General features: G+C 38.8%; 1 protein-coding gene across 1 annotated transcript in view; it reads left to right on the top strand.

Annotated features, from left to right (window-relative positions):
• The window catches only part of LOC137587631 (matrix metalloproteinase-16-like), a 67,309-nt gene that overhangs the window by 29,402 nt on the left and 13,487 nt on the right, over nucleotides 1-24,420 (top strand). Inside the window, exons 5-6 of the mRNA XM_068304180.1 lie at nucleotides 12,776-12,937; nucleotides 16,715-16,932. Of these exons, the coding sequence (XP_068160281.1) occupies nucleotides 12,776-12,937; nucleotides 16,715-16,932 (380 nt within the window). The remainder of the gene's footprint in view (nucleotides 1-12,775; nucleotides 12,938-16,714; nucleotides 16,933-24,420) is intronic.

Raw genomic sequence — 24,420 nt, 5'->3', positions numbered from 1 at the left:
TGACAGAAACAAAAGATTTATTCAATGACCAACCCATCAAACCCAGCTAAAATAACAAAAGAACTCATAACTGCCCAGACCATCTTACCAAAGGCGATTTGACAGGGCATCAACCATCTACCATAATCAAACCCTCAACAAACTGAGACTTTCCAAAATTAATCTATGAAAGTTACCAAATTACCGAACACATCTGGGGAAAGAAACAAAACAGAAAAAAAAATACAACAAAATGTTTTTCCCCTGGCACCATGTAAGACAGTTCATGTATTTTATTCTCTCGAATTGTTCCTTATCTCATTTTTCAGTGTGGAAATTCAGAGTTCAGGATTGTTGCTAGCTTACTCTAACCAGGATGCTGCACATTGAGAAATAACAGGGAGGGATAGCCCGGAGATGGGTGATCAGCCAATACATGCATCGTGAGAGCAACATCCCCAGGGGGGAAGCAGAGACAAGTGGACCTGGAGTTCCTCACAGCTGCCCTACATTCCTTGAGTGTAAGGCATTAGAGACTGATGGATGAATAGCTGTAAAGGATCAATACGCAGAGGAATAGAAATATGCACGAGAGGACAAATTAAAGACATTATAGGTTTTGATGGGAAATGGCAGAGGTTGAATAGAGAAGCAGGGAGAGTAAGAAGATTTTTTTTTTTGGATAAAACATCACAGAAAATGTTTCAACAAAAGTAAAATTGGTGTATAGAGACAAAGCGCTAGAGGACAGAAAGGAGAGGATTGTTGAGGGATTTAGTGTGCACACAGGATAAGGCAGAAAAAACAAATATTGGAACTGGAGATCAAGATGATAAGATTGTCTTTTCATCAGACCTCAGTGTGCCACTGCTGCTTCTGAAAAGAAGCACATTTGGTGAATGTGTTTTCCCATTTGACAATTTTCATGCATCAAAAGTCAAACAAGCAGCCGCTCATCAGTTTTTTATTACAAGGTCATCTTTGTGGGTGGAGGCTGCTTTGTTTTCCATGTAAAAAATCAAGGCAATACACAGAGGAATAAAAAAAACAGTTTACATTGGACATTTAGCAACACTGAGAATGACAGAATTGTACCAAATAAAATGAAATAAAAATACCCACTTGAGCCTTGGTGTAATTTAAAGAACCCAGTAGGTTTTTCAAGAATCTCAGGCCTGTGGCGATGTAAGTGAAGACTATGTAACATAAGCATAATAGTGAGACATACACACAGGAAATGACAGATTCCAGAGCTTTATTATTTTCTTCACCTTTGCCCCCAAAATGAGGGGCTACAAAAACACACACTCATCTGAAAAATAGTGCAAGAATTTATGTTTCCAGGTATTGGGATTTGAGTTGGGTGAGGCACTCAATAACTCAGTGATGATTGACTTTGGCATGCCATCTTGCAATGGGCTTCACATTGATCAGCTAATTGATTGATGATCACAGGAGGTAGTTCTGTCTTCCTAGTGTCAATTGGCAGGATAGTTCAACATCGATGTCCAATTCTGTAACCCGATTGTATCAGTAAGTGTCTGTCATTTTGGGTGTTCTTACCAGCAGGAGATCAATCTTTAACTTCTTAGACGTTAATGTTGCAGGTATTGTTCCATGAAGCCAGCACACACAGTGTGTGAACACACACACACTCTCCACTACTTCAATTTCAATTTGAATGGAAGGAGTGGACTGTCTTTCCCCCTGCTTCTTTTTTGTTCCTCCTATTTCAACTGTACACTCGCCAGTTCAGTGGGTTTAGTTGGCATCGCCCTTTTTGTTTTCTCCAAAGCCCTGATACAGTCAGAACTGAAAAAAAAACAGTAACTGGCAAATCAAATAAAATCAAGCCTTATTCAATTTATAAGCAATTTTGTATCTACTTAAAAAGGGGAAAAACAATAGTAAAACAACAAGCTAGAAATCTGACCTACTAAACTGCTCTTTGATGACACTTCCATTTCCATTTTGTCGTGTTTTGTGTGCATTCATTAAATGTCAATACTTCCAGATATAAGTCAGGAATTTTACCCTGAACTCAAAAGACAATAGAGTCACTCATCAAAGAACAATTAATCTCAAAGGCCAAAATGACAACCTTTGCTGTTTGTCTAGTTCTGTATTGGAGTATTTTTTTAAACCGGAAAGAAGAACGTCATCTGCATAAAAGAGGATTTTCTTTCTTTTAATTTTGAGTCTTTTGACAAGGTATTTTTTCAACACACAATGCCATTGATTTAAGTATTTTTCTCGCCTAAAGGTGACAGAAATAAATGTCCTTTGTTTCAATGAAGTTTAGTTCCACAGAAAACCTTCCTCGCTTATTTGAAGATTACTCAGTTTTCTTTGTGTCCTTCTCTGGCTATCTTTGTCCTTATATCTCCCCAATCCTGACACTGCCTCTCTTTATCTATTGGGGAAAATAAATGGGAAAAAAGAAATGCTTTTTCTCACCACAGGAGCAGATCTTTATCTTTTACCGGGAGCATGCATGTCCCGAGGACATCCAGCATGGTTACATTTGGGAGGGCAGAAGGAAAGATATCAAAGCTTCAGATTCTTTGAATATAAGACTTTGTGGAAGAATAGAGACAGTAAAATGGCACAAAATGGAACGATAGCAGCTCAGCCCATAAGGATTTGGCTTGGGGACTGCACAGTGGCAGATTGGACCAAATTATGGAGCATGAGATAGTAGCAGGAGAACTGCCCGTTCATTTGATCATATACAGTACATAGTGTGTGTGTGGTGTGTGTGTGTGTGTGTGTGTGTGTGTGTGTGTGTGTGTGTGTGTGGCTTTCCTGGATGTATCCTATCCTGCTCCTTGGTAGGTCTACCCCTTCAGTTTTGATAATTTTGCTTCCACATGATACCATCTGGCCACATTTGTCCAATGCGAGTGGCATCCCCATGTCATCGCTTACTGATCCTGGTGGTGTGGATCAGTAAGTCGATTTCTCACTCGTTCCTTGCGTACAGCTTGATGTCATCCATGTAGAACAGGTGGCTGATTGTTGCCCCACTTCAGAATCAGTATCCACTCTTTGAGATAATATAACTGGGGGGGTTCAGACCTATGTAGAACAGCAGTGGTGTTATTGCATCCGTTTGGTATATGGTATACGTTTGGTATTTGGTATACTTGATGTCGACTTGGCTAATTGTCTTGAAGTTGCCTCAAGGGTTGTTTTACACATTCCCATTTAGTTATCGATGAAGGCTCTTAATGTCATGTTTATCTTTTATAGTTCCAGACATTCCAGTATCCAAGGGTGTGTGGTACTGAATTGTAAGTTTTCTGGTAGTCAATCCAGGCAGTGCACAGGTTGGTTTGTCTATTCTTTTTATTTATTTATTTAATTAATTTATTTATTCTTACAGTCTCTTTGGACTGGTCTGGCTATCCTTACAGTTTCTGTGGACTGTTCTGTCCACGAGTAGCTGATGCTTCGCTCCTTTGATGTTACTGCCAATTCCTTTCTGCACTGAGCTCTTGTATTTAGCCATACAGCTACTCATCGTAGCCAACACGATACCTGACAGGAGCTTCCATGTTGTGAGACAGGTTATCGGCTGGCTGGTGAATGGGATGGTCCCTTTTGGGGGTTCATCATGACGAGGACTTACTCTGCCTTCGGTAATCCAACATGGTTGGGTCCCATCTCTTAGCAACTGGTTCATCTGTGCTGCTAGGTGCTCATGGAGTGCTGTCAGCTTCTTAGCCTGTACTTATGTATCATATCAGTGCCCGGTGCTTTCCAGTTCTTCATTTTTGACACCCTTTCTGGGACATCTGCCATTCAGATGGTTACTGGTTCTTGTTTTGGGATGCTGCTGTGCTTAATTCTCAGGTCCACTACCCATTGGGCATTAGTGTTGTGTGATCCTTTTCTTTCTCAGATGCCCTTCCAGTATTTCTCCATCACAGCTTTCGGTGGGTCTGATCTGTTGCTGTTACATCCTCACCACTGAGAGTATACCTTGGCTGAGTAAATATCTTGCTTACTCTCCTGGCTTCTACTTCCTTAGTGTATACGTTCAGTCGGGTGGCCGGACCTGTTTAACTCTGTTTGGCAGGTTCGAGTGCTTCAGGTATGGACAGCTTGTTGTATTTTCTGGGTACCCCTTTATTCACCATGTTCCCTTTTTGCAGCTCTGCTAGCTGGCTGACTGGGTTTGTGTGTGTGTGTGTGTTTGTGTGTGTGCGTGTGTGTGTGTGTGTGTGTGTGTTTGTGTGTGTGTGTGTGTGTGTGTGTGTGTGTGTGTGTGTGTGTGTGTGTGTGTTTCAACTGCAAGATAGTCTTTTTAAGAACTAGAATATACTGTATTCTTCATCACTGATGGCCTCTCATAACAGTGATGCATTCTAAAGTCATTGCCAGTAATGAAGCTAATGGCAAATTGACTAACTGCATCCAGAGGTTTAAAATTGTTATTGTTATTATTGTTATTATAGAATGTATTATATGGGCTGTACTGACATTGGTAGATTTATATCCTGTTTTGAAAATACTGAAGTTCCTAAATATATCAGATGGTTATGCAATTGTTTTCAATTCATTTCAATCCATGATTACCACTTTTGAAAAACATAAAGGATTTCAATCCTTGGTTTCACACTTTCACAGTGTTTCACAGACTTTAACAAAGCAAATGCAAGGAAGAGAAGAAAGCAACAACACCACCATGCAATTCTACTCACCAGGCTGCAACCAGAAATAGATGGCAGCCTACTGAGAGCAGCATTATCTTCCACATGGGTGCTGGTGCTCTCTTCTGTCCTCACACAAATACATAAATGCACTCATGTACACACTCAGAAGTACACATGCTCACAAATCATGCACCTGGGATGACTTGCCCTCCCACCAGTCTATTAGATGCTTTCCAACCTTTTACCCACAATCCTTAGAAAACAAAAGATTTCAACACCCCAGAATGGGTTGTTTCTCTCTCTGAGACAAAGCATTTACATTTTCAATTATGTGGGGTTGTCAATGTTTTTATAGTGAAAAAAACATTCAAAAGATGCTGTGGCACATTAGTGACCCACTAAGAAACTCAATAAAAAATTACCCTTACCGCAACTGTTATAGTTACTTTGTCATCACAAAGGAAAATTGTACTTTTTACCAAACCCAGAAATTGTGAAGCATTCTCAAAGGAAACATTTACCAGTTGGCCAAAAAGAAAGACTGATAACCACCTAAGCTACATGGTTTTGGTGGTGGGGGGAAGCCCATAGAGAACACACACAGACATGGGAGTGCATACAAATTCCACATAGAAATGTCCCAGGTGGAATTTAACCAAGGACCTTTCTTCAATGAGGTAACAGCACTATCCACTGCACCACTGTGCTGCCTAAAAGGAGACAAAAAAACAAACAAACTTTGTTGACCTGTGAGTCCTGAAAAAGTGTCACATAGGGCATAGAAGTTTAAAAAAAAGTACAGTACTGAGTTGATAGAAATGCCCAGTGGCAACTGTCGAAAAGCAGTTAATAGTTGTTGTTTTTTTCACGAGAAGATACTGAGGACCAAGACCAAGTATTAACCAGGCTTTTTTTTTTTTAACTGTAGGATTTATTTGGTGTTTGTTGCGTGACGACTTGTGTGTTGAACTTGCTGGAGAAACTCAGTGAACTGAAGTTTTGTCCAAAGTTACAAAATATGTTTAGTTCATATTAAAAGACCAGAATTATTAAAGATATTTATCAAATCTGTGCCACCGTTTGAGGTTTTATAGCTTCATTACAAATTCTTATCCTACTATTTCTGTCTGTAGTGCTTGCTGCATCCATAGACATAGCTGCACGCCATTTTTTTATGATTACATTATTAATGATTGATGATCACAATGAAAATGTACACACATCCCTGTTTGCTCACAGGTGCTGCACAGAGATAAACCTGTCAAGAGTAAAGGATGTCCTTTCGGTCTGTCTGCTGGGTTTATTTACCATTGGTCCACAGCAGTGTCCAATATTTGGATCACTGGCAACATTCTACACACAGTAATCTAGTGTGTGGTAATGTCTGTAAATATATAATTACTCAAGAGGACATATGTTGCTCCTATTGGGTTTTATTTTCTCTGACAGGCTTGTGAGAATTCAGTGTAATAGATTCAGCGCCTTAAGTGTTGCTCAACCAATGTCAGCGGCCTTGGGCCAGAGTGAACAGGAGGGGAACATGTAGAGTTAAGTGATAGAGGAGGAAGAGAGGAAGGTGATGAAACAGAACAACAGGCTGTTCTCTATGGGATAGTGTCTCTCAATGGATAGTGCATAATACTGACACAAACACTGTTGGGATTAAGATATAACTAAACCTGTGGGTTTGTCTAAGTCCACACTACCATCATGGACTATATTTGAATATCTTTTATTTCAATCGATTCATGTAATACAATGATAAATGAGGAGTAATAAATGTAGAAGTATGATGTGGACTCATTAATTACCAAGATAAGATAAGACTAATTTCACATTAAATGAAGTTTTATTTGAAAGTAATATCTCAAAAGAAGTACATTTCATATTTTATACTGAGCATCTTTTATATCTGTTTTGCATGCCAAACTGTATTAAAGATACAAACAACTATTTTATTGGATTTAAAAACTTAATAAATTCAAATCAAAATTTTGAAATGAAAAGTTTAACAACAAAGGAATCAGTCTGTTGTTCATGAGTATGCTCAACCAATATATCACTACTGTAGCAAATATAATTGATTTTACATTGACATCAACTGTATTTTTGTCAGCTATATGGCCATATGTCTCCTGCAATACAGTCACAGTATCTTATAGCGTCATCCTAACTGTTTTGTTGCCACTATAATTGGATAAATGGCACGGCCTTAATGTGTAATGGTAATTTGTGTGATGTAATGTATGACTGAATAGTTGTGGTAGGGTGCCACATTACATCCTGAAAGGTGGTTCTACGTTATTCTACTTTATGTACCCATGACTTTTCATTTAAAAATTGGACCAGCAGCATACCAGAAAGTAATTATTTTCTCATTTCATTTTGAACATGGACATTCCTGGAAAAGTTGATTTGTTGCAATGCACCAAATAATACACTATGTGTTTGTGTTTTGTGAGTGTATGTTGGAAGCACAACAAGTGTGAAAGTGATGCAAGCAGAATGCACCCATTGTACTTTGGCTGCATTCTTCACAATGACCACTCTGTCAAGTCGGGCACACTGCTCTGGTTTGACGGCCAGCAGAGCTCGGTGAGACCAGGACCCTCTGAGCCAGGCCCTGAATCATTGGGATGAGGTCCTCTGGCAGCTTGTCAGTACAGCCCAGCCCTCCTGGTCAGCCAATGCTCTCATTAGCTCAATTTACACAGCCTGTTCAATCTAGGACTGTTAAGCCTTTATTGAGCCTTACCGTTCTGTGTTATTGTTCAGTGGGTGTAATGAGAGGCTGTTGTTTTGCCTGTAGGCCGTTAACAGAGGTAGTGGCAGCGAATTGGTGAGGCAGTAGAACAGGACGGGGGTGTGATGTTGTGATGATAAATTATGTTTGAACTTCAACTAGAAGATTTGTTTACAGTTAATCAGTCGTTCGCTGCTACTCAGAAAAAGAGTGAAAACCAATCAAAAGTATCGTCACATCAAGGAGAAAGAGAGTCTCCATGAAGTACCCTCACCACTTTAACAAAACCATCTAACAGGGATGATAAATAATTGTTGCTGACATGCTGTATCATTGTTGATGTTTAATATTTGTATTAAATATCACATTAGATATAGATACTCCTGTGTTTTATGAAAGACCTCTCCTGATTAGGGAACATCAGCATGTTGTAGCGCCCTCACACTGCTAGTTTCAGGTTAAATACCAGTGATATCACCAAATATTTTGCATTTGGATTAAAGCTGTTCCACGGCCTGCATGCAAGATTAAATGTAACTGAGGCTCTGCAAGATAAGTGTGTAGTTAAGAGTTATTAATGCTACTGTTTAACGTTGTCACCTACCATTGTCAGTACTTTTCTAGTTGAGTGAGGGCACAGAGACCTTTTATGTGATGAGCTGATTTGATAGAAATAGTAGAATTGAAATTATTCTGTTGAAAAAATTTGATGATTTCATTCGACTTTAACCACCAAACACAGCAAATGTGTCTAATGATCAAGGACCAGCTACTACTTCAATAGATTAAATGGATATCAGTTGAAACAGCAAGGCATATGGTGACCTAAAAGTAAACATATGCAGTCAAAGTTAACGTATGAGTAAAAGTGAAACAGGCAACTAAAAGTATGCGATCGTCTGCGGAAATAGATAGATACTTTATTAATCCCGGAGGAAATTGTATAAACCATATAGACCATAAACCAAATAGTACATTATAAATTGCTACAACAGGCTTTTGCCACAATAAATCATCACACAAATTCAACTTAAATAGCCACACAACTGAAAGTTCAGTTGGACAGCAAATCTCAAAGTTAACCAACAATGTGATTTAAATCTATTCATATGAACACATTTCAAACTGGATGTGTTTGCTTTTAGTTCAAAAGTCATTGCCTGCATTTTCAGGCATATTCCTAAAAAAACAAAAAAACACACATTTTATTTACATTGTTGTGTTGTCTGTCTGTTAGGGTACAAAGACACTGCAGAAAGTGTCTTGTCAGCCACTCGGGGAGTTGTAAGAAGTGAACAATGGGAAATATTGACCTCCTCTGGGACAAAAGGAGTGCTTATGCTTGCTTGGACGCAGACTGCAAAACCACACAAATGAGATAGCAGCAGTAACATTCTTGGCCGACATGAAGAGTTCAAAATTGTCCCACTCGCCTGCGCAATCGGAGGAGTGAGGGTTGTTCTATCTCTGTTTGCAGGCTTTTGGTAGTTCAAGTTGTTTATAATGTTAATGTTGCTAGGGGTTGTGTTTTCCAAAACCCAATTGGCTGGGGGAGAACTGAGGTAGTAACTTTTCTACTCTGGACAAGAGAAAAAGACAAGAAAGATAATGAACATTTCAAACCATGCGGAAAATAAAAGAAAGTGGACAGTGGTTGTCAAATCTCGTGTGTAGTTGAACACATTTGCTTAATTCAACAGTTAAGAGGCAGAGAGGGATGAACACCCCTAGGGACTTCCATTGACACCCAGAGCTATTACTGCCACTGCGGTGTCCAGTGCTGCTTGTCTGATTTGTGGACCAATATGTGCTTATGTCTGAAACCTCTGTCACGTGTGCCACAGGCCACTTGATGGGCTAAGGCGGCAGTGGCCTCTGCAGGGAGCTGGTAAATTATGGACAGCCAGGTAGAGGTTTCTGGTTTCTAATCACGACCCCTGTTTATTTTACTGCAACCCTGTGGGGAAAGACAGAAGGAGATATGTTGGACCATAAATCCAGCATGAGTGTCCTCCTCTTTCTCTTAGAGTCTGTCATATTTTTGGGCTTTCTTTCCCTTCACTTCTTCAGTATCTCATTAGCAGCAGCCTTGACCTATCATTAGGTGAATGTCAGCCAGACTTCTGCTGCCACCAAGATCACTGTCCACTTAGCATAGAAAAAAAATTATATAGCTCTGGAATTTTTATGCTTTGTCAGTTGAAATATGACTTTTTATGCTTCAAATCATTAATGGGATGAGTTATTTTTATACCCACTTTTCAGCCAAACCAGTGGATGGCAAAGATGAGGGTGATGAATCATGATGTGTTAAAACACACGACTCGCTACCTCTGCTTTTCCCCCCCTGCAAACCAAAAAAAAATATTTCTCTCAGTGTGTTATCACACAAGCCCTGCAGAGCCTTCTAATGCATTTCATCTCCTGTTTGTTTTCTTCCACTGTATCCTGCTGTTGAAGCGCTCTTGCTGTATTCTCGCTTTTCTGTTTAGTGTTTTGGGCTGCGATACAGCCGCTGACAGGAGGGTGATGTTACAAATGCCAAGGTCAGAGACCACAGTAGTGTAATTCATCATCTACATCTTTTGTGATTGCTGGAACATTACAAGATAACAAATAGTACTCGAGTTTTTCTCGCTTCCATTTCCCCCCTCTCTTCATCATTTGAAGAGCTTTGTTTTTCTTTTCTTTTTTCCTCATGTAGCTATCACTCCAGATGTCCTCAGTTTACCTCAGCCCTTTCATTTATGTCTTTAGCTACACTTAAAAATGGTACTCCCACTCATCTTTTTGTCCCTTGTAACTTTTTCTTCACCCATCTTAGTTTCTCCTTCTTTTACACCATCCCCTTGTTTTACGTCTTTCTCTTCATCCTTTGTCTTTGTCTCATATCCTCCATACCTCCTTCCCAGCTCTGCCATCCCATGTGTAGTCACCGTCTACCTTCCAGGTATAATTAACCAGGCAGTACAAACAGCCTTTGCTTTGTTCGTGGCTTCAGGACCATCGGCATGTCCCCGTCTCCCTTAGTGTGACTTACTAAAGCAACAGACACTGAATGACATCACCAACCTCAAACGGCCCCAGGAGACAGGAAGACAAACTAAAGATTGAGTGACTGAACATGAAGGAAATGAAAAGAGGCAGACAGTCCTTCTATTCAGGCAAGCAGCTGATGTGACCAGATAGTCTTGAGCTTCAGGATTTCCACTGCTACAGCTGTGGCATCCTGCAGTCGTATATAAATGAGGAATTTAATACCATGAGATTAGCATTAGATGTTTAATTTTGCATCATATAATTCGATCATTTTAATAAATACATTTGACAAGTAGTGTTGGGCTTATTTTTGACACTGCTTAAATGTGAATAAGATCATTAGGATGAAATGTATTTCTACGCTTAATTTGCGTATTTTTACACTTTCATGCACATTTGAACTTGATATTCATACCAGTTTGCTCATATGTAATATATACTGTACATGTATAGTCTGTACACGTGAATTACAGGTTTTTGTTTTAGCACCGTGAGCATCTTTGTTGTTGGGCACAGTACTTCCAGGACTTATTTTCCCAGAGTTTCTTCAAAAGAAGTGGCCTAAAGAAAGATCTCCTCCTGAGGAGAAGCATAACCACATTTTTTGCACAAATGATTCCTGTATCACTAAGCCATGTCTCCTTTTTTCCTCCTGTCTCTTTTGTACTTGTCTTTATTTGCTATACTCTAAATCCAGACACTCCGATATTGCAGAGTGGCAAAAATTTTTGACTCACTTCCTGTACTTTTTTTACAAGCCATTTACGTTTATTGGACGAGTTAAGATGAACAGTTGAGCTTGTTCAGCAAAACTCGGTAATGTTGTCTGTTGGCCCTAAAACACTCTCACAGCAAAGGGCTTTGCATCTGTCCCATAAAGACTCCATCACAAAGTCTAATATTGTTCTACAGTAATTAAGTCATCTCTCTGTTATAGTTGGCTCCATAAAATTCTTAAACATTGTATTTTACGTGCTATAAAGCGATCTGAATCGCAGTCTGTATCTCATTATGCTTTATTCATGTGACACATTGGCAGCACATAAGTTATTCCCTTTATAAGGAAGTGATGTTCTTTTTCATTCTTATTAAGCCCCTGTAGTACATGAAACAGAAAAATATGACAGTAGTAGGAGCATCTAGGCTAGGTATTCAAACCAAGAAATAAAGACCTTGTTTAAATGATTTACCGCAGCTTAAACATGTATTGTATTCAGAATTTACATTTTAATTCCAGATTATCTTATTACTAATGATAAATTATGTCCTCATTATGGATATATGAACATGTGGATAAATATTTCTTTAAAAATTAGCACAAGCAACGCAATTATTAGGACGTATCCCAATTATTTCTGCAGGATTGGGATTGAAACAGTGACCTAGCAGACCTCTGGAAACATTGGTAGTGCATTCCCACCCACACAGAACTGTGAAGGTAGCTAGCACAATGATGGAGGAAGCAGAGACCTAATATTTATCTCGAGTCACATCATTATTGCAGTGTTGAAAAATGTTACCGCACATTGCAGTTTGTCCTCATATCATACAGGCCTGCTTCATAACATTTTATTTACGATAGCATGTAAGAGGCTTTCCTTTGAAGTACTGTAAATGCCATTTATTTTAAGGCATTAGATGGAATGAGGTTAATAGCTTCCCAGACTGTCACATCATTATATTGAATTATTCATAAGGACAGAGCAGTTGAACAGGACTACTAGATGCATGAGTTTCTCAACAATGATGACATTCTTCATGTGTCAGAGTTAACATCTGGAAAGCTTGTGGAGGATGTTGAGGAGGAGTGGTCTTTGTGTTGTTGGTTGGTCGTGACGTAGGTTTAGAATGTTGAATTTGAACACCGAGGAGGGGGCTTAAATCCCACATAGCCAAATCTATTACAGCTGTTATTTGGTTGTGGCTTGGCTACCGGCCATGGAGGGATTCTCAGTCAAAAGGTCAGCCCAGTGTAGTCATCGGCTTAGCCCAGCTCCAGACTAATTACAGCGTGTGGATGGGGCTCTGTGAGTGTGTGTATGTGTGCTCGACCTATGTCTCTGTGTTGTATGTTCCATTAATGGCTTTCACTACATGATCCACTCATCAGGGACAAGTAGTGGATTATCAATCCTCATACACACTCTTACATGTGTTTGTATATGAATTAATGCATTGCCAGGAAATAAATGAACTATTTTGTTGTTTAGCCGTGACTTTCAACTGTATGGATTGAATCAACAAGCGCAAAATGTTTCTGTTGAATAGATGGAAGTTATAAAAAGCTGCAGACACATCTTAGTGTTTCACACAGCTTTGACATAATGTTCTGTGTCCTTGTTTCTTCTATCTACAGGTAACGATTTGTTCCTGGTGGCGGTCCATGAGCTCGGTCATGCTTTGGGTCTGGAACATTCTAATGACCCCACAGCTATCATGGCTCCTTTCTACCAGTACATGGACACCGACAACTTCAAACTGCCCATGGACGACCTGCTGGGCATCCAGAAGATTTATGGTGAGGTGTCCTGGCTTCATATGGACGCAACTATCAGTCTCAGCAACTTGCTGTAGTGTGACACATTGGAAAATGACCAAATCACTAATCCTTGGAGACTTGCTTGAGCATGATCATTTAAGATACAATAATATTCTTCAAGTATTGAGGCTTCAGTAGGAAAAAATAAATGTAATAAAATTATAAACTAACATTAAATTGCTTTGGATGACAAACTAACATTAAATTGCTTTGGATGACAAATATCAGATGCTCAAAAGTTTGTATTTATTCTGTGTATTCTTAATGTGTTAGAGCAGCAGTATTAATTTTAATTAGGTTTTTTAAATAAAATATCTTTTACATTTGATAAAAGTTATTTAGTTTACACTGAGTAAGATGGGAGAAAGACAAGCTATTCGTAGTTTAGGGATAACTAAAGGAACTGGATAGCAAGTAATTAAACAATTGTGTGTTTAAGAATGGTTTTCAAAAGAGAGAGAGACCTGCAAGAGAGCACAACAAGGAGAGGTTTAATTTAAAGCACCATAGGTTTGTCGCTGTGGAGAAATAATTAAAAACTATTTTTAATCATCAGTGAAAAGTTGAATTGGATCTAAATAAATTGAGATTCATTTATTTTACCAATACATAGCAATTTAAAACCCTGCACCTGCCTATTTGCTCGCTGACACACATTTTGTGTTAATAAATACTAACTGCAGTCCTTTGTCTACTCAGAAAGCTGGTGTTGCTCAGGGACGCATGCATCAAAAGTGTGAAATTCAATTTAATGGCGATGTATTTATGTAAGCACCAATGTCTTCATTTGCCCTGTCAGATTCAGGCTGGAAAGACCTCAGTAGACCTCAATCATTAAATGTTTTCCATCCATTCGGGTTGATTTGATTGTTAAATTCATTTGTTTTTAAATTTACTTTTGAATGTCGAATCTCAAGCTTGGTTTTAATATTTAAAGTAAGAAACAGAAGTTTGGGGGAAATGACAGTATTGTCCTCAACAGCTGTCAAGACTGTACAGCAGTCACGCTTGGCTGATCTGATCTGAAGACTGATCTGACACACACACAGGCACACACACACACACACACACACACACACACACACACACACACACACACACACACACACACAAAAGAACCTGCCATCTGCTTACATGGCTCGGGCGTATCCCTCTGAGAGTGACAGACCTGGGCAAACGATCAAATCGCTCCTCATCCCTCCAGTGTTTAACTCCTCTTCGCTGCAGCCCCCTCCTCCTCCTCCTCCCCCTCCTCCTCACTGTTGCACCAGGAGTTGAAGGGCAGGACAAGTAGTGGCAGCTCGTTTCTCAGACTCATTTTATTTTCCGCCTTTTTTTTTTCACTGCAAAGCAATGGTGATGCTAAATGAGGAGGCTAAGCAGAGGCAAAGGAGAGGCTGCACACTTCAGAAGAATTTGTAATATCAAAGTTGAATCGTTTCCACACATGCAGAGAGACAGAATGAGGTGTAAAGAGAGTAACGGCGGAGGTGGAAAAGGACAGTTCAAGTTAAGCGATGAGGTGGAGTGTAAAAGCTAAATTCCGTCGTCTGATTTGAAGTCCGTGGGAGTCAGGCGGGATCATGCTGTGAGTTGTGGGTAGACGAGGTCTGATTTGGACTACTGGTTCACTCTTAAATGTTCCGTCATCTGTTTTGTTTTTTTACATTAGCCTAAGTCGTAGTTTTTGTAGCAATGAAATTCCATTATGCTGAATGTATTTCTCAGATGATTTCTATTCCTGTTTACAAACATGTTTCTTTTGAATAATTAAAAGCTTAAACTTCACTGAATATTTATTGGTTTAGGAAAAGATGAAAGGTCTTATCTCCCTGAGAGTAATTATAAATAATAAAGAAAGATCATGAGCTACAGTTTAAATGTGGGATTACTGTAATTTTTTAATACTCTGTGGACATGTCATTGTCTTCTCTCTGTACTTTGAACGTAATGTCTTCCCACTCCTCTGAGGAACAACAGCTGACTTCCTGTTTACACATGCAGCAGTAAAGGAAGCTCTCACATTACCGTACATGATAATGGAGTTAAGCACTCCAGAGATCACTCATTATAGCATTGACCTTCCTCACTGAACCTTTCAGCAGCTTCATATATAAAAGATGATATTACTAATAAAATATATAATTCATTGCAGTCTTGACATATACTAAAACAAATACAAAAGAGGTGTTTGAGAAGTGTAAAATGGTGTCATAAATATTGAGGAGAATAACAGCATTTATGATGTTTTGGGTTCTTGACCCATACAGGGGTTTAGGTTTAAAGGTTAAAAATAAGGATTTAGGACTCTAGCCTCAGTTGAATGTTTTAATTTGTTTTACTTTAGGTTTTCTCAGTTGAATGTTTTATTTTGGTTTTCTTTTTCAATTTTAAATGCTACTTTTTGCTTCAGTCCCACCTCCAGACACCTTTGTTCTTTTTGTAGAATTTTGGTTTCCATATATGCTCCTTTAAACACGTAGCATGTATGCAGCTGCATGCTGTAAGCAGATGGCCTTTAATAATAAGAAAGATTTAAGCTGCGTGGCAGCATAGGAATTGTTGTCTAAACTGTTAAATCTGATATGAGCCAGATGGGAGTCTTGACGTGATGTTTCATGTTATGTTGCTCTCTTGACATACTCACCATGCAGCCACAAGAAACGTGCTGCTTGCTTGAAAATACCTACAGATCTGGGTTTTGAAAAGAGCTGGTCTGGACCACACTCTTTATTCTGCAGTGATTCCCCATGAGCAATCACTTGGCAACACTGGTGAGACAAGCTAACTTTTAACAAGCAGAAACCTCGAGACGATCCTGACTTGGGTGGGCACCCCCCAGTTTGGGCTGAAGGAAAGATGGAAAAAGAACGCAGATGTGTACAGCAACAACCATAACAGAACTAAGAATAGAAAGACTGAATTTTTGTTTGGTAAAACTGCAGATACATAGATAAGTAAGAGGGCACGGTGCCCCATTTATCCTCCTTAGAAATCCCCTGCAATAAGATGTCCATATTTTTCACGTCTTCTTTGTGGTTGAATTTACATGTTTGTCTACAGGCCCATCTGACTGTTGAGTCTTCTATAGTGCTTACATAACTGCAGAGTGCTGTGGCTCCACTAATCTGGGATGTATTTCAGGGGATTTAATTCAGTCAGTGAATGGAATCTCTCGTGCAGACCGCAGATCAGTTCTGCAGACTGTGAGATGTCTAGCAGAGAAGTGTTCCCTCGTAATCCTCTGATCAGCTTGTGTGTCAACTAGTTTTTACGGTTTAACTCTCTCTATTTCTTTAATTGCTTACTATAGAGTGACTTCAGTTAAATGATTGGTTGCTCATTCACATCTTTAATCCTCTTTTCATTTACTGACTTTTAAGCTATTTGTCGACTCACTGAATCATTACTTATAACTCCTAAATGTCTGCAAACACTTTGGAGATCATTATTTATATATATGCTACCACCACACATTAATACTTGATGTGTAGGGGGTGTGGACAGTAGGAGCATTTGCTTGTCACATTTGCATCTTTCATATTGCAGTCATCCATTCCTTCGTCTGTTGGCCCCAATCAACACATGACAACTGACAACCGTGTTATCACAGTCACAAAGTGTTATTCCTGCATCGTCATGTGTTAAATTATTCAAACACATAACCCACATGTTTGCCTTCCCTCTGCCTCTCTTCTCTGAGTCTCTGATACAAGGGGTGACTGTGAAGTTAAATTGTTCTCTGTTTTCTTACAGGACCTCCTGATAAGATCCCCTATCCCACCAAACCTTTACCAACAGTGCCCCCTCCACGCTCCCATCCCCCCTCAGACCCCCGTAAACCAGACAGGCAGACACGACCTCCAAGGCTGCCCCCAGGAGATAGACCGTCCCACCCCAACACAAAGCCCAACATCTGCGATGGAGGCTATAATACACTTGCTATACTGAGGAGAGAGATGTTTGTCTTCAAGGTAAGTGGAGAGTCTACAACTCAGGACATTTAGCCGTTTTGTTTGTCTTAAAACCTTGAGGTGTTGTAAAGCTTCTCTTAATGCTGTGAGAGTTCTGCAATCACTCATTACAGGCCGAAAAAGCACACAAAACCTTAATGGAAGGGTTGATTCCAGCAATATTTCTTAAGACAAGTGTTTCCTGCACATTTGTTGTTCATTCCTTGAAAGAGGTGAACTCTTGACCCCTTGTTTCAGTTCAGTGGAAATGATAGGAGGATTTACCATAGAGCTTGCTTAAGGGTTACCTAAAAATAAAGACGGTTGAATGTTTTTGCTGATGTGGTTCATGTTTCACTCTCACAATCCAGAATTGGTTCATTAGATATAATATAAATGGTTGTAAGAAGACAGTACAATTTAAATTTAATTAAGAACAGCTTGCTTTTACCTCGTCTTCACACCTTGACTTTGTGAAGGAAATAGACTGATTGATCTCTGGCAGACATGGTTCTGTCCTGTCCTCCATACTATATGTCATTCTTAATTCAGCAGCCCAGTCCTGAAAATGATTTGCTTTCCTTTCGTAACAGCAGTCTGTGTGCATATGGAACATCAGATAACACTTTTCACTAATTTTACTGTCATCCACAATGAAAGCTAATCTAGACTTAATGGTTTCTTATGGAAACACGCACACACAGGTTTACTTTGACGTATGTCATTTCGAATTATGTCATTCAAACTATACGTTGGTTTTCCCCAAAAAATATGGAAAAAATTATTTCAAAATTATAGTTTTCATTTAGCTCAACTTGCCACAAATATAGGAATCATGAAATCACCAGTAAACCATTAAAAGCACATAATAAAACCATTAAAAACCTATTAAAAGCACATAATATCATGAAATTGTTTTACAATGAATAACAATAAAAACATAATACTGTATATTATTAGCCCGTAGCAACCCCCGTTACTGAAAATCATTGAAAATGCATTCATACATAAAGTTGAGTAAAGAACATGAAAGTCATTTCCGTGTTAGCCTTAATTCCACTTACGTCGCGTCTCCTGTAACCAATTAATGATGTAAGCCGAGGTATACTTGATTGTGTGTGTGTGTGTGTGTGTGTGTGTGTGTGTGTGTGTGTTTTTGTATATAATTATATATATACCTGTATATACACACACAAACACATATAAACTCTGAAGTGCAATTCCATTCCTGTGCAGAGAAAAAGGTATATGAGTCTCATAATGCATTTCTATCCTTGGTATGAGCTTGTGAGCACAAGACCTTGGCAACACACACACCAAGGAACAGAGCAAAACCTTGGGGCAAGACAAAGCCGCCTTGTGTTCTTAACAGAAAGAAGAAAGAGTGCCTCTGATTCTTTTTGTGAGCAAAGCTGTATTTTTCTAGTGATATAAATAGATAGTATGGTTAAATAAGAAGCTTGTGGAGCCCAGAAAAAAATCCTCTCTGTCCTCTCTGCCACCCTCTGTGACTGTATTGTTTAAACCTGAACAAAGGAAGTTTGGACCAGAAGTGCTACCTATGAAAGTGTTTTACCTAAATCTGACTCAAATGTCACACTGTCTAAGTATTATCTGGAACATGTATTTGTTCCATTTTGACTTAATACAGCCCTATTGTCTTTCATAAGCTACTGCCACCCATCATTACTCACTGGGCAGCAGCCTGGTCCAATGGAGTGGTGATCAGGATATTTCTGCAGAGCTCAGAGGAGACAGAAGGATGATCAGCAATCAGACAGCTTGATATGGGTTTAGAATGTGAAGGATAAAAGGATATCTGAGCTCATCTTTCACCTCTAGTGGGTTTGAAATTGAATGTCAATTGAACAGATGCTCTTGAAACATCTTCTTTTTGACAGAAATAATAAAATATCACTTTGATATTTTCCTTTTATCTGCCTTCATAAGCCGCAGTACAATTTCTTGGGCTTCTTTCACAAAGATGAACAAGTAGACTGTCCCTTTAGAAGGGATATTAAAGATCCATGCCTACACATTTGAACTCATTTCCATCTCATTTTGCGCTCATTCGTCTACGATAGAGTTGATAGACTATCCATCAGTTTTTTTCCAGAGGCAGTACTCGTGTATTACGCTTTATTGATGTTAAGATCCATCTCTTTCTCCAGCTCTTTTTTCTGCTGCTCCTCATCAAGTCACAAACAGTGTTCCAGTTAAAGCCAACATGCAGAAACTGATTTTCTGTCATTCAGTGGCCTTTGTGTACCTCTATGTGTGAGTTGAGGTTTGTTGTAGTAAATTAATCTCTCCGTCGTGTGAGAACCGCTAACATTCCTGCACTCACAGAAATGTACTTTATGCTGTCTGGAAAGTTTAGTGCAGTCAGCCATGACAATAATACATAATCAAAGTAGTTAGGGAAACCCTGAGCATAGTTTGTTTAAAAAAAACAAAACAAAACTGCCTCATTCCACTTACTAGACTTCCAGTTCATTAATGTGACATCAGCACCAATGTGAAGAGGGATTTTTGCTCCATCATTCTGAGGACTATGATTAATGTTTTCTCCATTTTGGTCTTTGGAAGCAGTAGTGGCTTGCATTTTTCCAGAAGCTTAGATGAATAGAGAGGAAAGACTGACAGAGTGATTTGTTACAGAATACATGTTAAGTGCAGTAGTAAATCCACAGTGTTCACACTATTAGTACCACAGTAACTTTATGAGTCATGATGATCCACATCTTAACCAGTGAATCAAATGTCTAGTCATGTGTAATCAATAACGGATCACAGATTTGATTTGGAATCACTTTGTAACTGTATTTCACAGCAGGAGCAGGTGGTCTTAATATTTCTCCTGTGTCATGCCAGTTTTTTCTGCAAGACAGAGATTTTGTTTTAAACCTCCGTCCTGGTGGATGAACCTGCCCATCTGTAAAAAGTTGATCTGGAATAACAATTACAGATCTACTCCAGCTTTTTATGTATATTCCTTTAGAGCACATATGTTAAAGTCAGGGCCCGGGGCGAGATCTGGCCCGTGACGAATTATTTATGGCCCGCGGGATAATTTTTAATTACTATTAAAACCGGCCCGCAGGCCACATGGCTCCGCTGGTGTTTTGCACACACGAACACTACATTCCCCACAATGCAACTGTAGCGGAAATCACTGCAGCACAAGAAGCGGGCTTTGGTTTCATTGTTAATCAGCAGTCACATCGGAGGTGGATTTAGCCTCTCCCCTCCTCAACAATGGCTTAAAAGAAGGTGGACGCTGAGAGCAGGGGGATTCAAGCCAGGTGGGAGTCAGAGTTGTGATGTCACAAGATGTGATGTCACCTTGAAGGAAGTATTGTTTTGTATGTGTGCCATAGATTTTTGTATTTTATTTTATGTATTTATATTTATTTCAGTTGTTTTTTTTAAATTTTATTTTACTATTTGAAAGCAGTGATTGGTAGGATCATAGCACAATATTTAAAAAAAAAATTTTCACAATAATGCATGATTATTGTGCATGCAAAACATTATTATTGTTCATCCAATAATGCATGTGAACTAATGTATTTTCAGTTTATAATGAATGCAATTTCATTTCTGCATTTATCTTGATATTAAGGAATATATTTTGTTTTTGAAGGACATTTACTTTTTTGCTGTTTGCCTGTTGAAAAGGTTTCCCCTTGAAGTTACTGACAGAGCCACAAGAAAATATTGCTTTATTTATTTAATAATTAAATAATATACACTGTGTTAGTTCTTGGTTCAATAGGCTATGTTCATTTCAATATGTATTAATAAACATTGAACCAATCTGGCCCTTGGCTTGTAGCAAATTTGTTTTTTTGGCCCTCCGTGTATTTGATTTTGACACCCCTGCTTTAGAGAATGCCAAGGTCTACATTCTGAAGACGAGAATGGTGAAACAGATGGTTGATCGAAAATGAATGATTTACAGCGTACTTCTTGTATAAGCTTTATTTAAATTCTTGTTCCTTGTATTTTCATTACCCAAGTGATTTTCCGCTTGGTTTCTTCGTGCCATACATCCATTAATCCTGTGTGCCTTGGCTTTTTTTCACTTTCCCAACTCTTTGGAGTGAGAGTTAAGTTGATGCCAAGTCATTTAGCCAGAGATGTGAGTTCCTTACTGCCCCTGAGGTCCACAGATGGTCCATTAATGAAGAATAGAGGGCTTTAGGAGAAAGACCTGTTACCATCGTATTTACAATGAAGCCCTAATTCATGCCACATCTGTGAGGATTTTTCCTGTCAAAACTTTGGATATTATTCATCCCGGTTTCCTGCCCCTGGAAGTATTGCAAATTCCACAGATTCATAAATGTCCTCCACAAAATTTTTTATGTAAATGAAAACTTCTGTCTTGAATAGACTACAATGTCATGAAATTTCAACTAAAGGTGTTTTGTTTTTCTCATAGTTCAGAGCTTTCTCTTTGAAGAAGTCTTGTTACAAATTTTCTCAACATCCACAATACTTGTTCTTTTGTTTTCAACAGCTAATCAATAACTGGAGTTGGACATTAAAAACTGTTTCCAAATTGGACCTGGTCCCATTACCTTCATTTCAATTATGCTTATCAGTTCCTGAATATACGTAGTATGTCTCACTCAGACTCAAGTGGAATTTCAGTTTCACTGGTGTTAGCATTCAGCTACCATAGTTTCTATCTCATTGATTGGAGGCGTGTAAGGTCACACTTTTGGACCAAACACATCTCATGTCTTTGGATAAAAAGACATGATCAAAAATAGCCCTCATGTAGACTGGATCGAATAGTGCCTTTGATCAGACCCCCTGCCTCCTAAATGTCCTCTCTAACCCCACAGCCCCCAATTTATAACACTGGCCTTTGGTTTCCAAAGTATAAAGCTTAAACCCCAAGCCAAGGATATGAATTAATATCAATATTTCAAAAGTAGGACAGTCACTTTAAACGTGTTTCAGTCTTGTGGTCCAGTATTGAAAGAGAGTGTTGCTCTCATGACTGTAATGAAATTCGTTGGGAGAACTGTACATGAGTGTTTTGATTAAAATGTTTGTTCTTGACACGGACAAGCTAAGATTGGTCAACATATACATGAACACATCCTTCAACTCAATCTGATTAGTCGCTTCTTGACTAACAAAGTCTGATCCAAAGAGAATTGCCGTTAGAAATATCTCCATCACATCCCTGATAAATGCTGTTGGGGAAAATCATGATTTCATAGCACGGTGTAGAATTCAAGTTCAAAACTTATGTTTACTATTACTACTACTATGGCTACTGCTTCTACTTATTTTATATTAGTACCTTGTCATATCTTCATAGTTTGCATTGAAGTCAAACACTTAAATCAGAATCATTACTTTTTAGATAATGTTGACTCATATCAAGAAAGATGCATAAAAAGAGAAGATCTGTTTAAACAGCTAGTGTCCACTTTTACTTTTGCAGATGCACAGAAAGTTTAATTGTAGTGAGGGCAGCATTCGTTCCATTGCTGTGAACTACTGGATATATTCAAAGCTTTTAAATCTACAAAGGTTGGGAGTCACGCTTGCTAGGGTTGAAGTTTCATGGTTGATCATTTTTCTCTTTCATTTCTGGGCTGACAGAGGGGTTGTTCACAGATGACCGGATGGCCACGCACATCCATTACCCCTTGTAAATGCCTCAATAAAATTACATACATTCCACTTTAACGATTGCAGGCATGTTGGGTTCACCTTTCCATAAACCCCCAAACAATGGTGTCACTATGGCTGCATGTGTGCATACATGAACAGTGCTTTTCAGAGGTGTTAATGCAAGTACCAGTGGTTTTTATCTTGTTTTTCCATTGTAAAAGGTGAGTGACCCCACTCTTTAAACTGTCTGACAATGACCCGTTTGCAGAGAGAGTTTGTGAGAGTACATTTATTTCCCACCATGGTTGCAGTGTAGCAGTAGTAAAACATTTACATATAACCTCAGACATCGTCCAACAGATGTTTAAAAGGCTGGATTTCAGTTTGTGGCTCATTGCCCACTCGTCAATTTGTAAAGCCAAAAATTCCCAACTTTCCCGAGCTGAGACTTAAATTTCTTTGGTTTCTTTTTACCTCCAGAGATAGCTTGAGTATTGTCCAATACTTCCACAGATTTGTAGCCATTTATAGCCAGTTTAAACTGATTAAAAAACCCATTGTTCATTGAGACATACAGGGAAACATTAAATAATTAACACCAAATCAGTCATTAGGAACGATAATATCCATTTAATAGGATCAATGGTTGAAGCTTCAGTATTTTATTGAGTTCGCCTATAATCTCATGTCATAATACCTGTTTGTGATGTAGCTTTTCCCTACTCAGACCTTTGTATAGTTGGCAGCAGAGTCTCCTGCACCACTTCAAACCAGATGTAATAGAGAAAACAGAGCTTCCTCATTAGTCTGCTGCTCAATTCTAATCCTAAAACAGTCTAAATCAAAAGAAACTGCCATTGTGTTGTGTACCTCTTCCTTCCTCACTGAGAGACATTCCTTCCATGATGTGACAGATTTAGAACAGGTGAATCCTGAATGCCAACAGGTGTCTTGATGTTCAGGATTGGCTACTTGCCCGCTGGTGTTGTAGACATACTTTGATTATGACATTCATCAATGCAATGGCCAAGTAAGCAGTTAGCTGTCCCCACTTTGTCTTTGCATAATGAGGAGGAAAGATGGATAGTCGTGCAAGGTGTCAGCCTTTAGACCAATTCAGGACTCTGAAAAAGTCAAATGCAGCAAAAAAAGCTGGGGATTGTGTCAAGTTTCTCGCAATATTTTAGCACAATGTGTACAAAGAAACACAAAGCATACATTGAAGATTAAACTTGAACCAGGAGACTATTTGCTTACTATATTTATGGTTAAATCATTTTGCTTGGGCAGCCATCACTTAGCTCTAGTTTACATTTGCATGTAAGACGTGTCAGTGGTACCCATCTTCTTATCAAATCGAGTAATTCTTTGTCCCACAATGTTGTATTTTTTCTCTGACCCTCAGTTTTCCTCTCAGTGAGAGAAATGAAGGCAAAGGAGAGGACACTTAGGACATAGAGGGTTTTATCTCCTCTGAGGTAGACAAAGTTAGCTTCTCTGTATTGATCCCAATCTTTATTAAAGATTAATGTTCCTGTTCTTGTGGTTTTACAAGTATTACCTCCTAGGAATATATCATTTATATTCTCAAGAAACCCACATTCTTTGTAATAAATCTGAGCTCCAGAATTGAGATTAGATTAGATGGATAATCCAAAAATGAAATGAATGAATGAAAAATAATGAAAAGAAACAGCTGCAGGTTAAAAAGTTGAACAAGTGTACGTTGAATTAATGGTTGCAGTGTTATTTACAGCAGTCAAGTTTGTCTGGTTTGTTCCATCTTATGAGGTCTGTTTCAGTACATAGATGCAGACTTGATTTTGGCTAGAAATTCTGATAAATTTTGCAATCTAATCCTTATCCCTC

This window comes from Antennarius striatus, chromosome 20 (assembly GCF_040054535.1).
Source record: "Antennarius striatus isolate MH-2024 chromosome 20, ASM4005453v1, whole genome shotgun sequence".
NCBI lineage: Eukaryota > Metazoa > Chordata > Actinopteri > Lophiiformes > Antennariidae > Antennarius > Antennarius striatus.
This window is presented reverse-complemented; position numbering and strand designations above follow the sequence as displayed.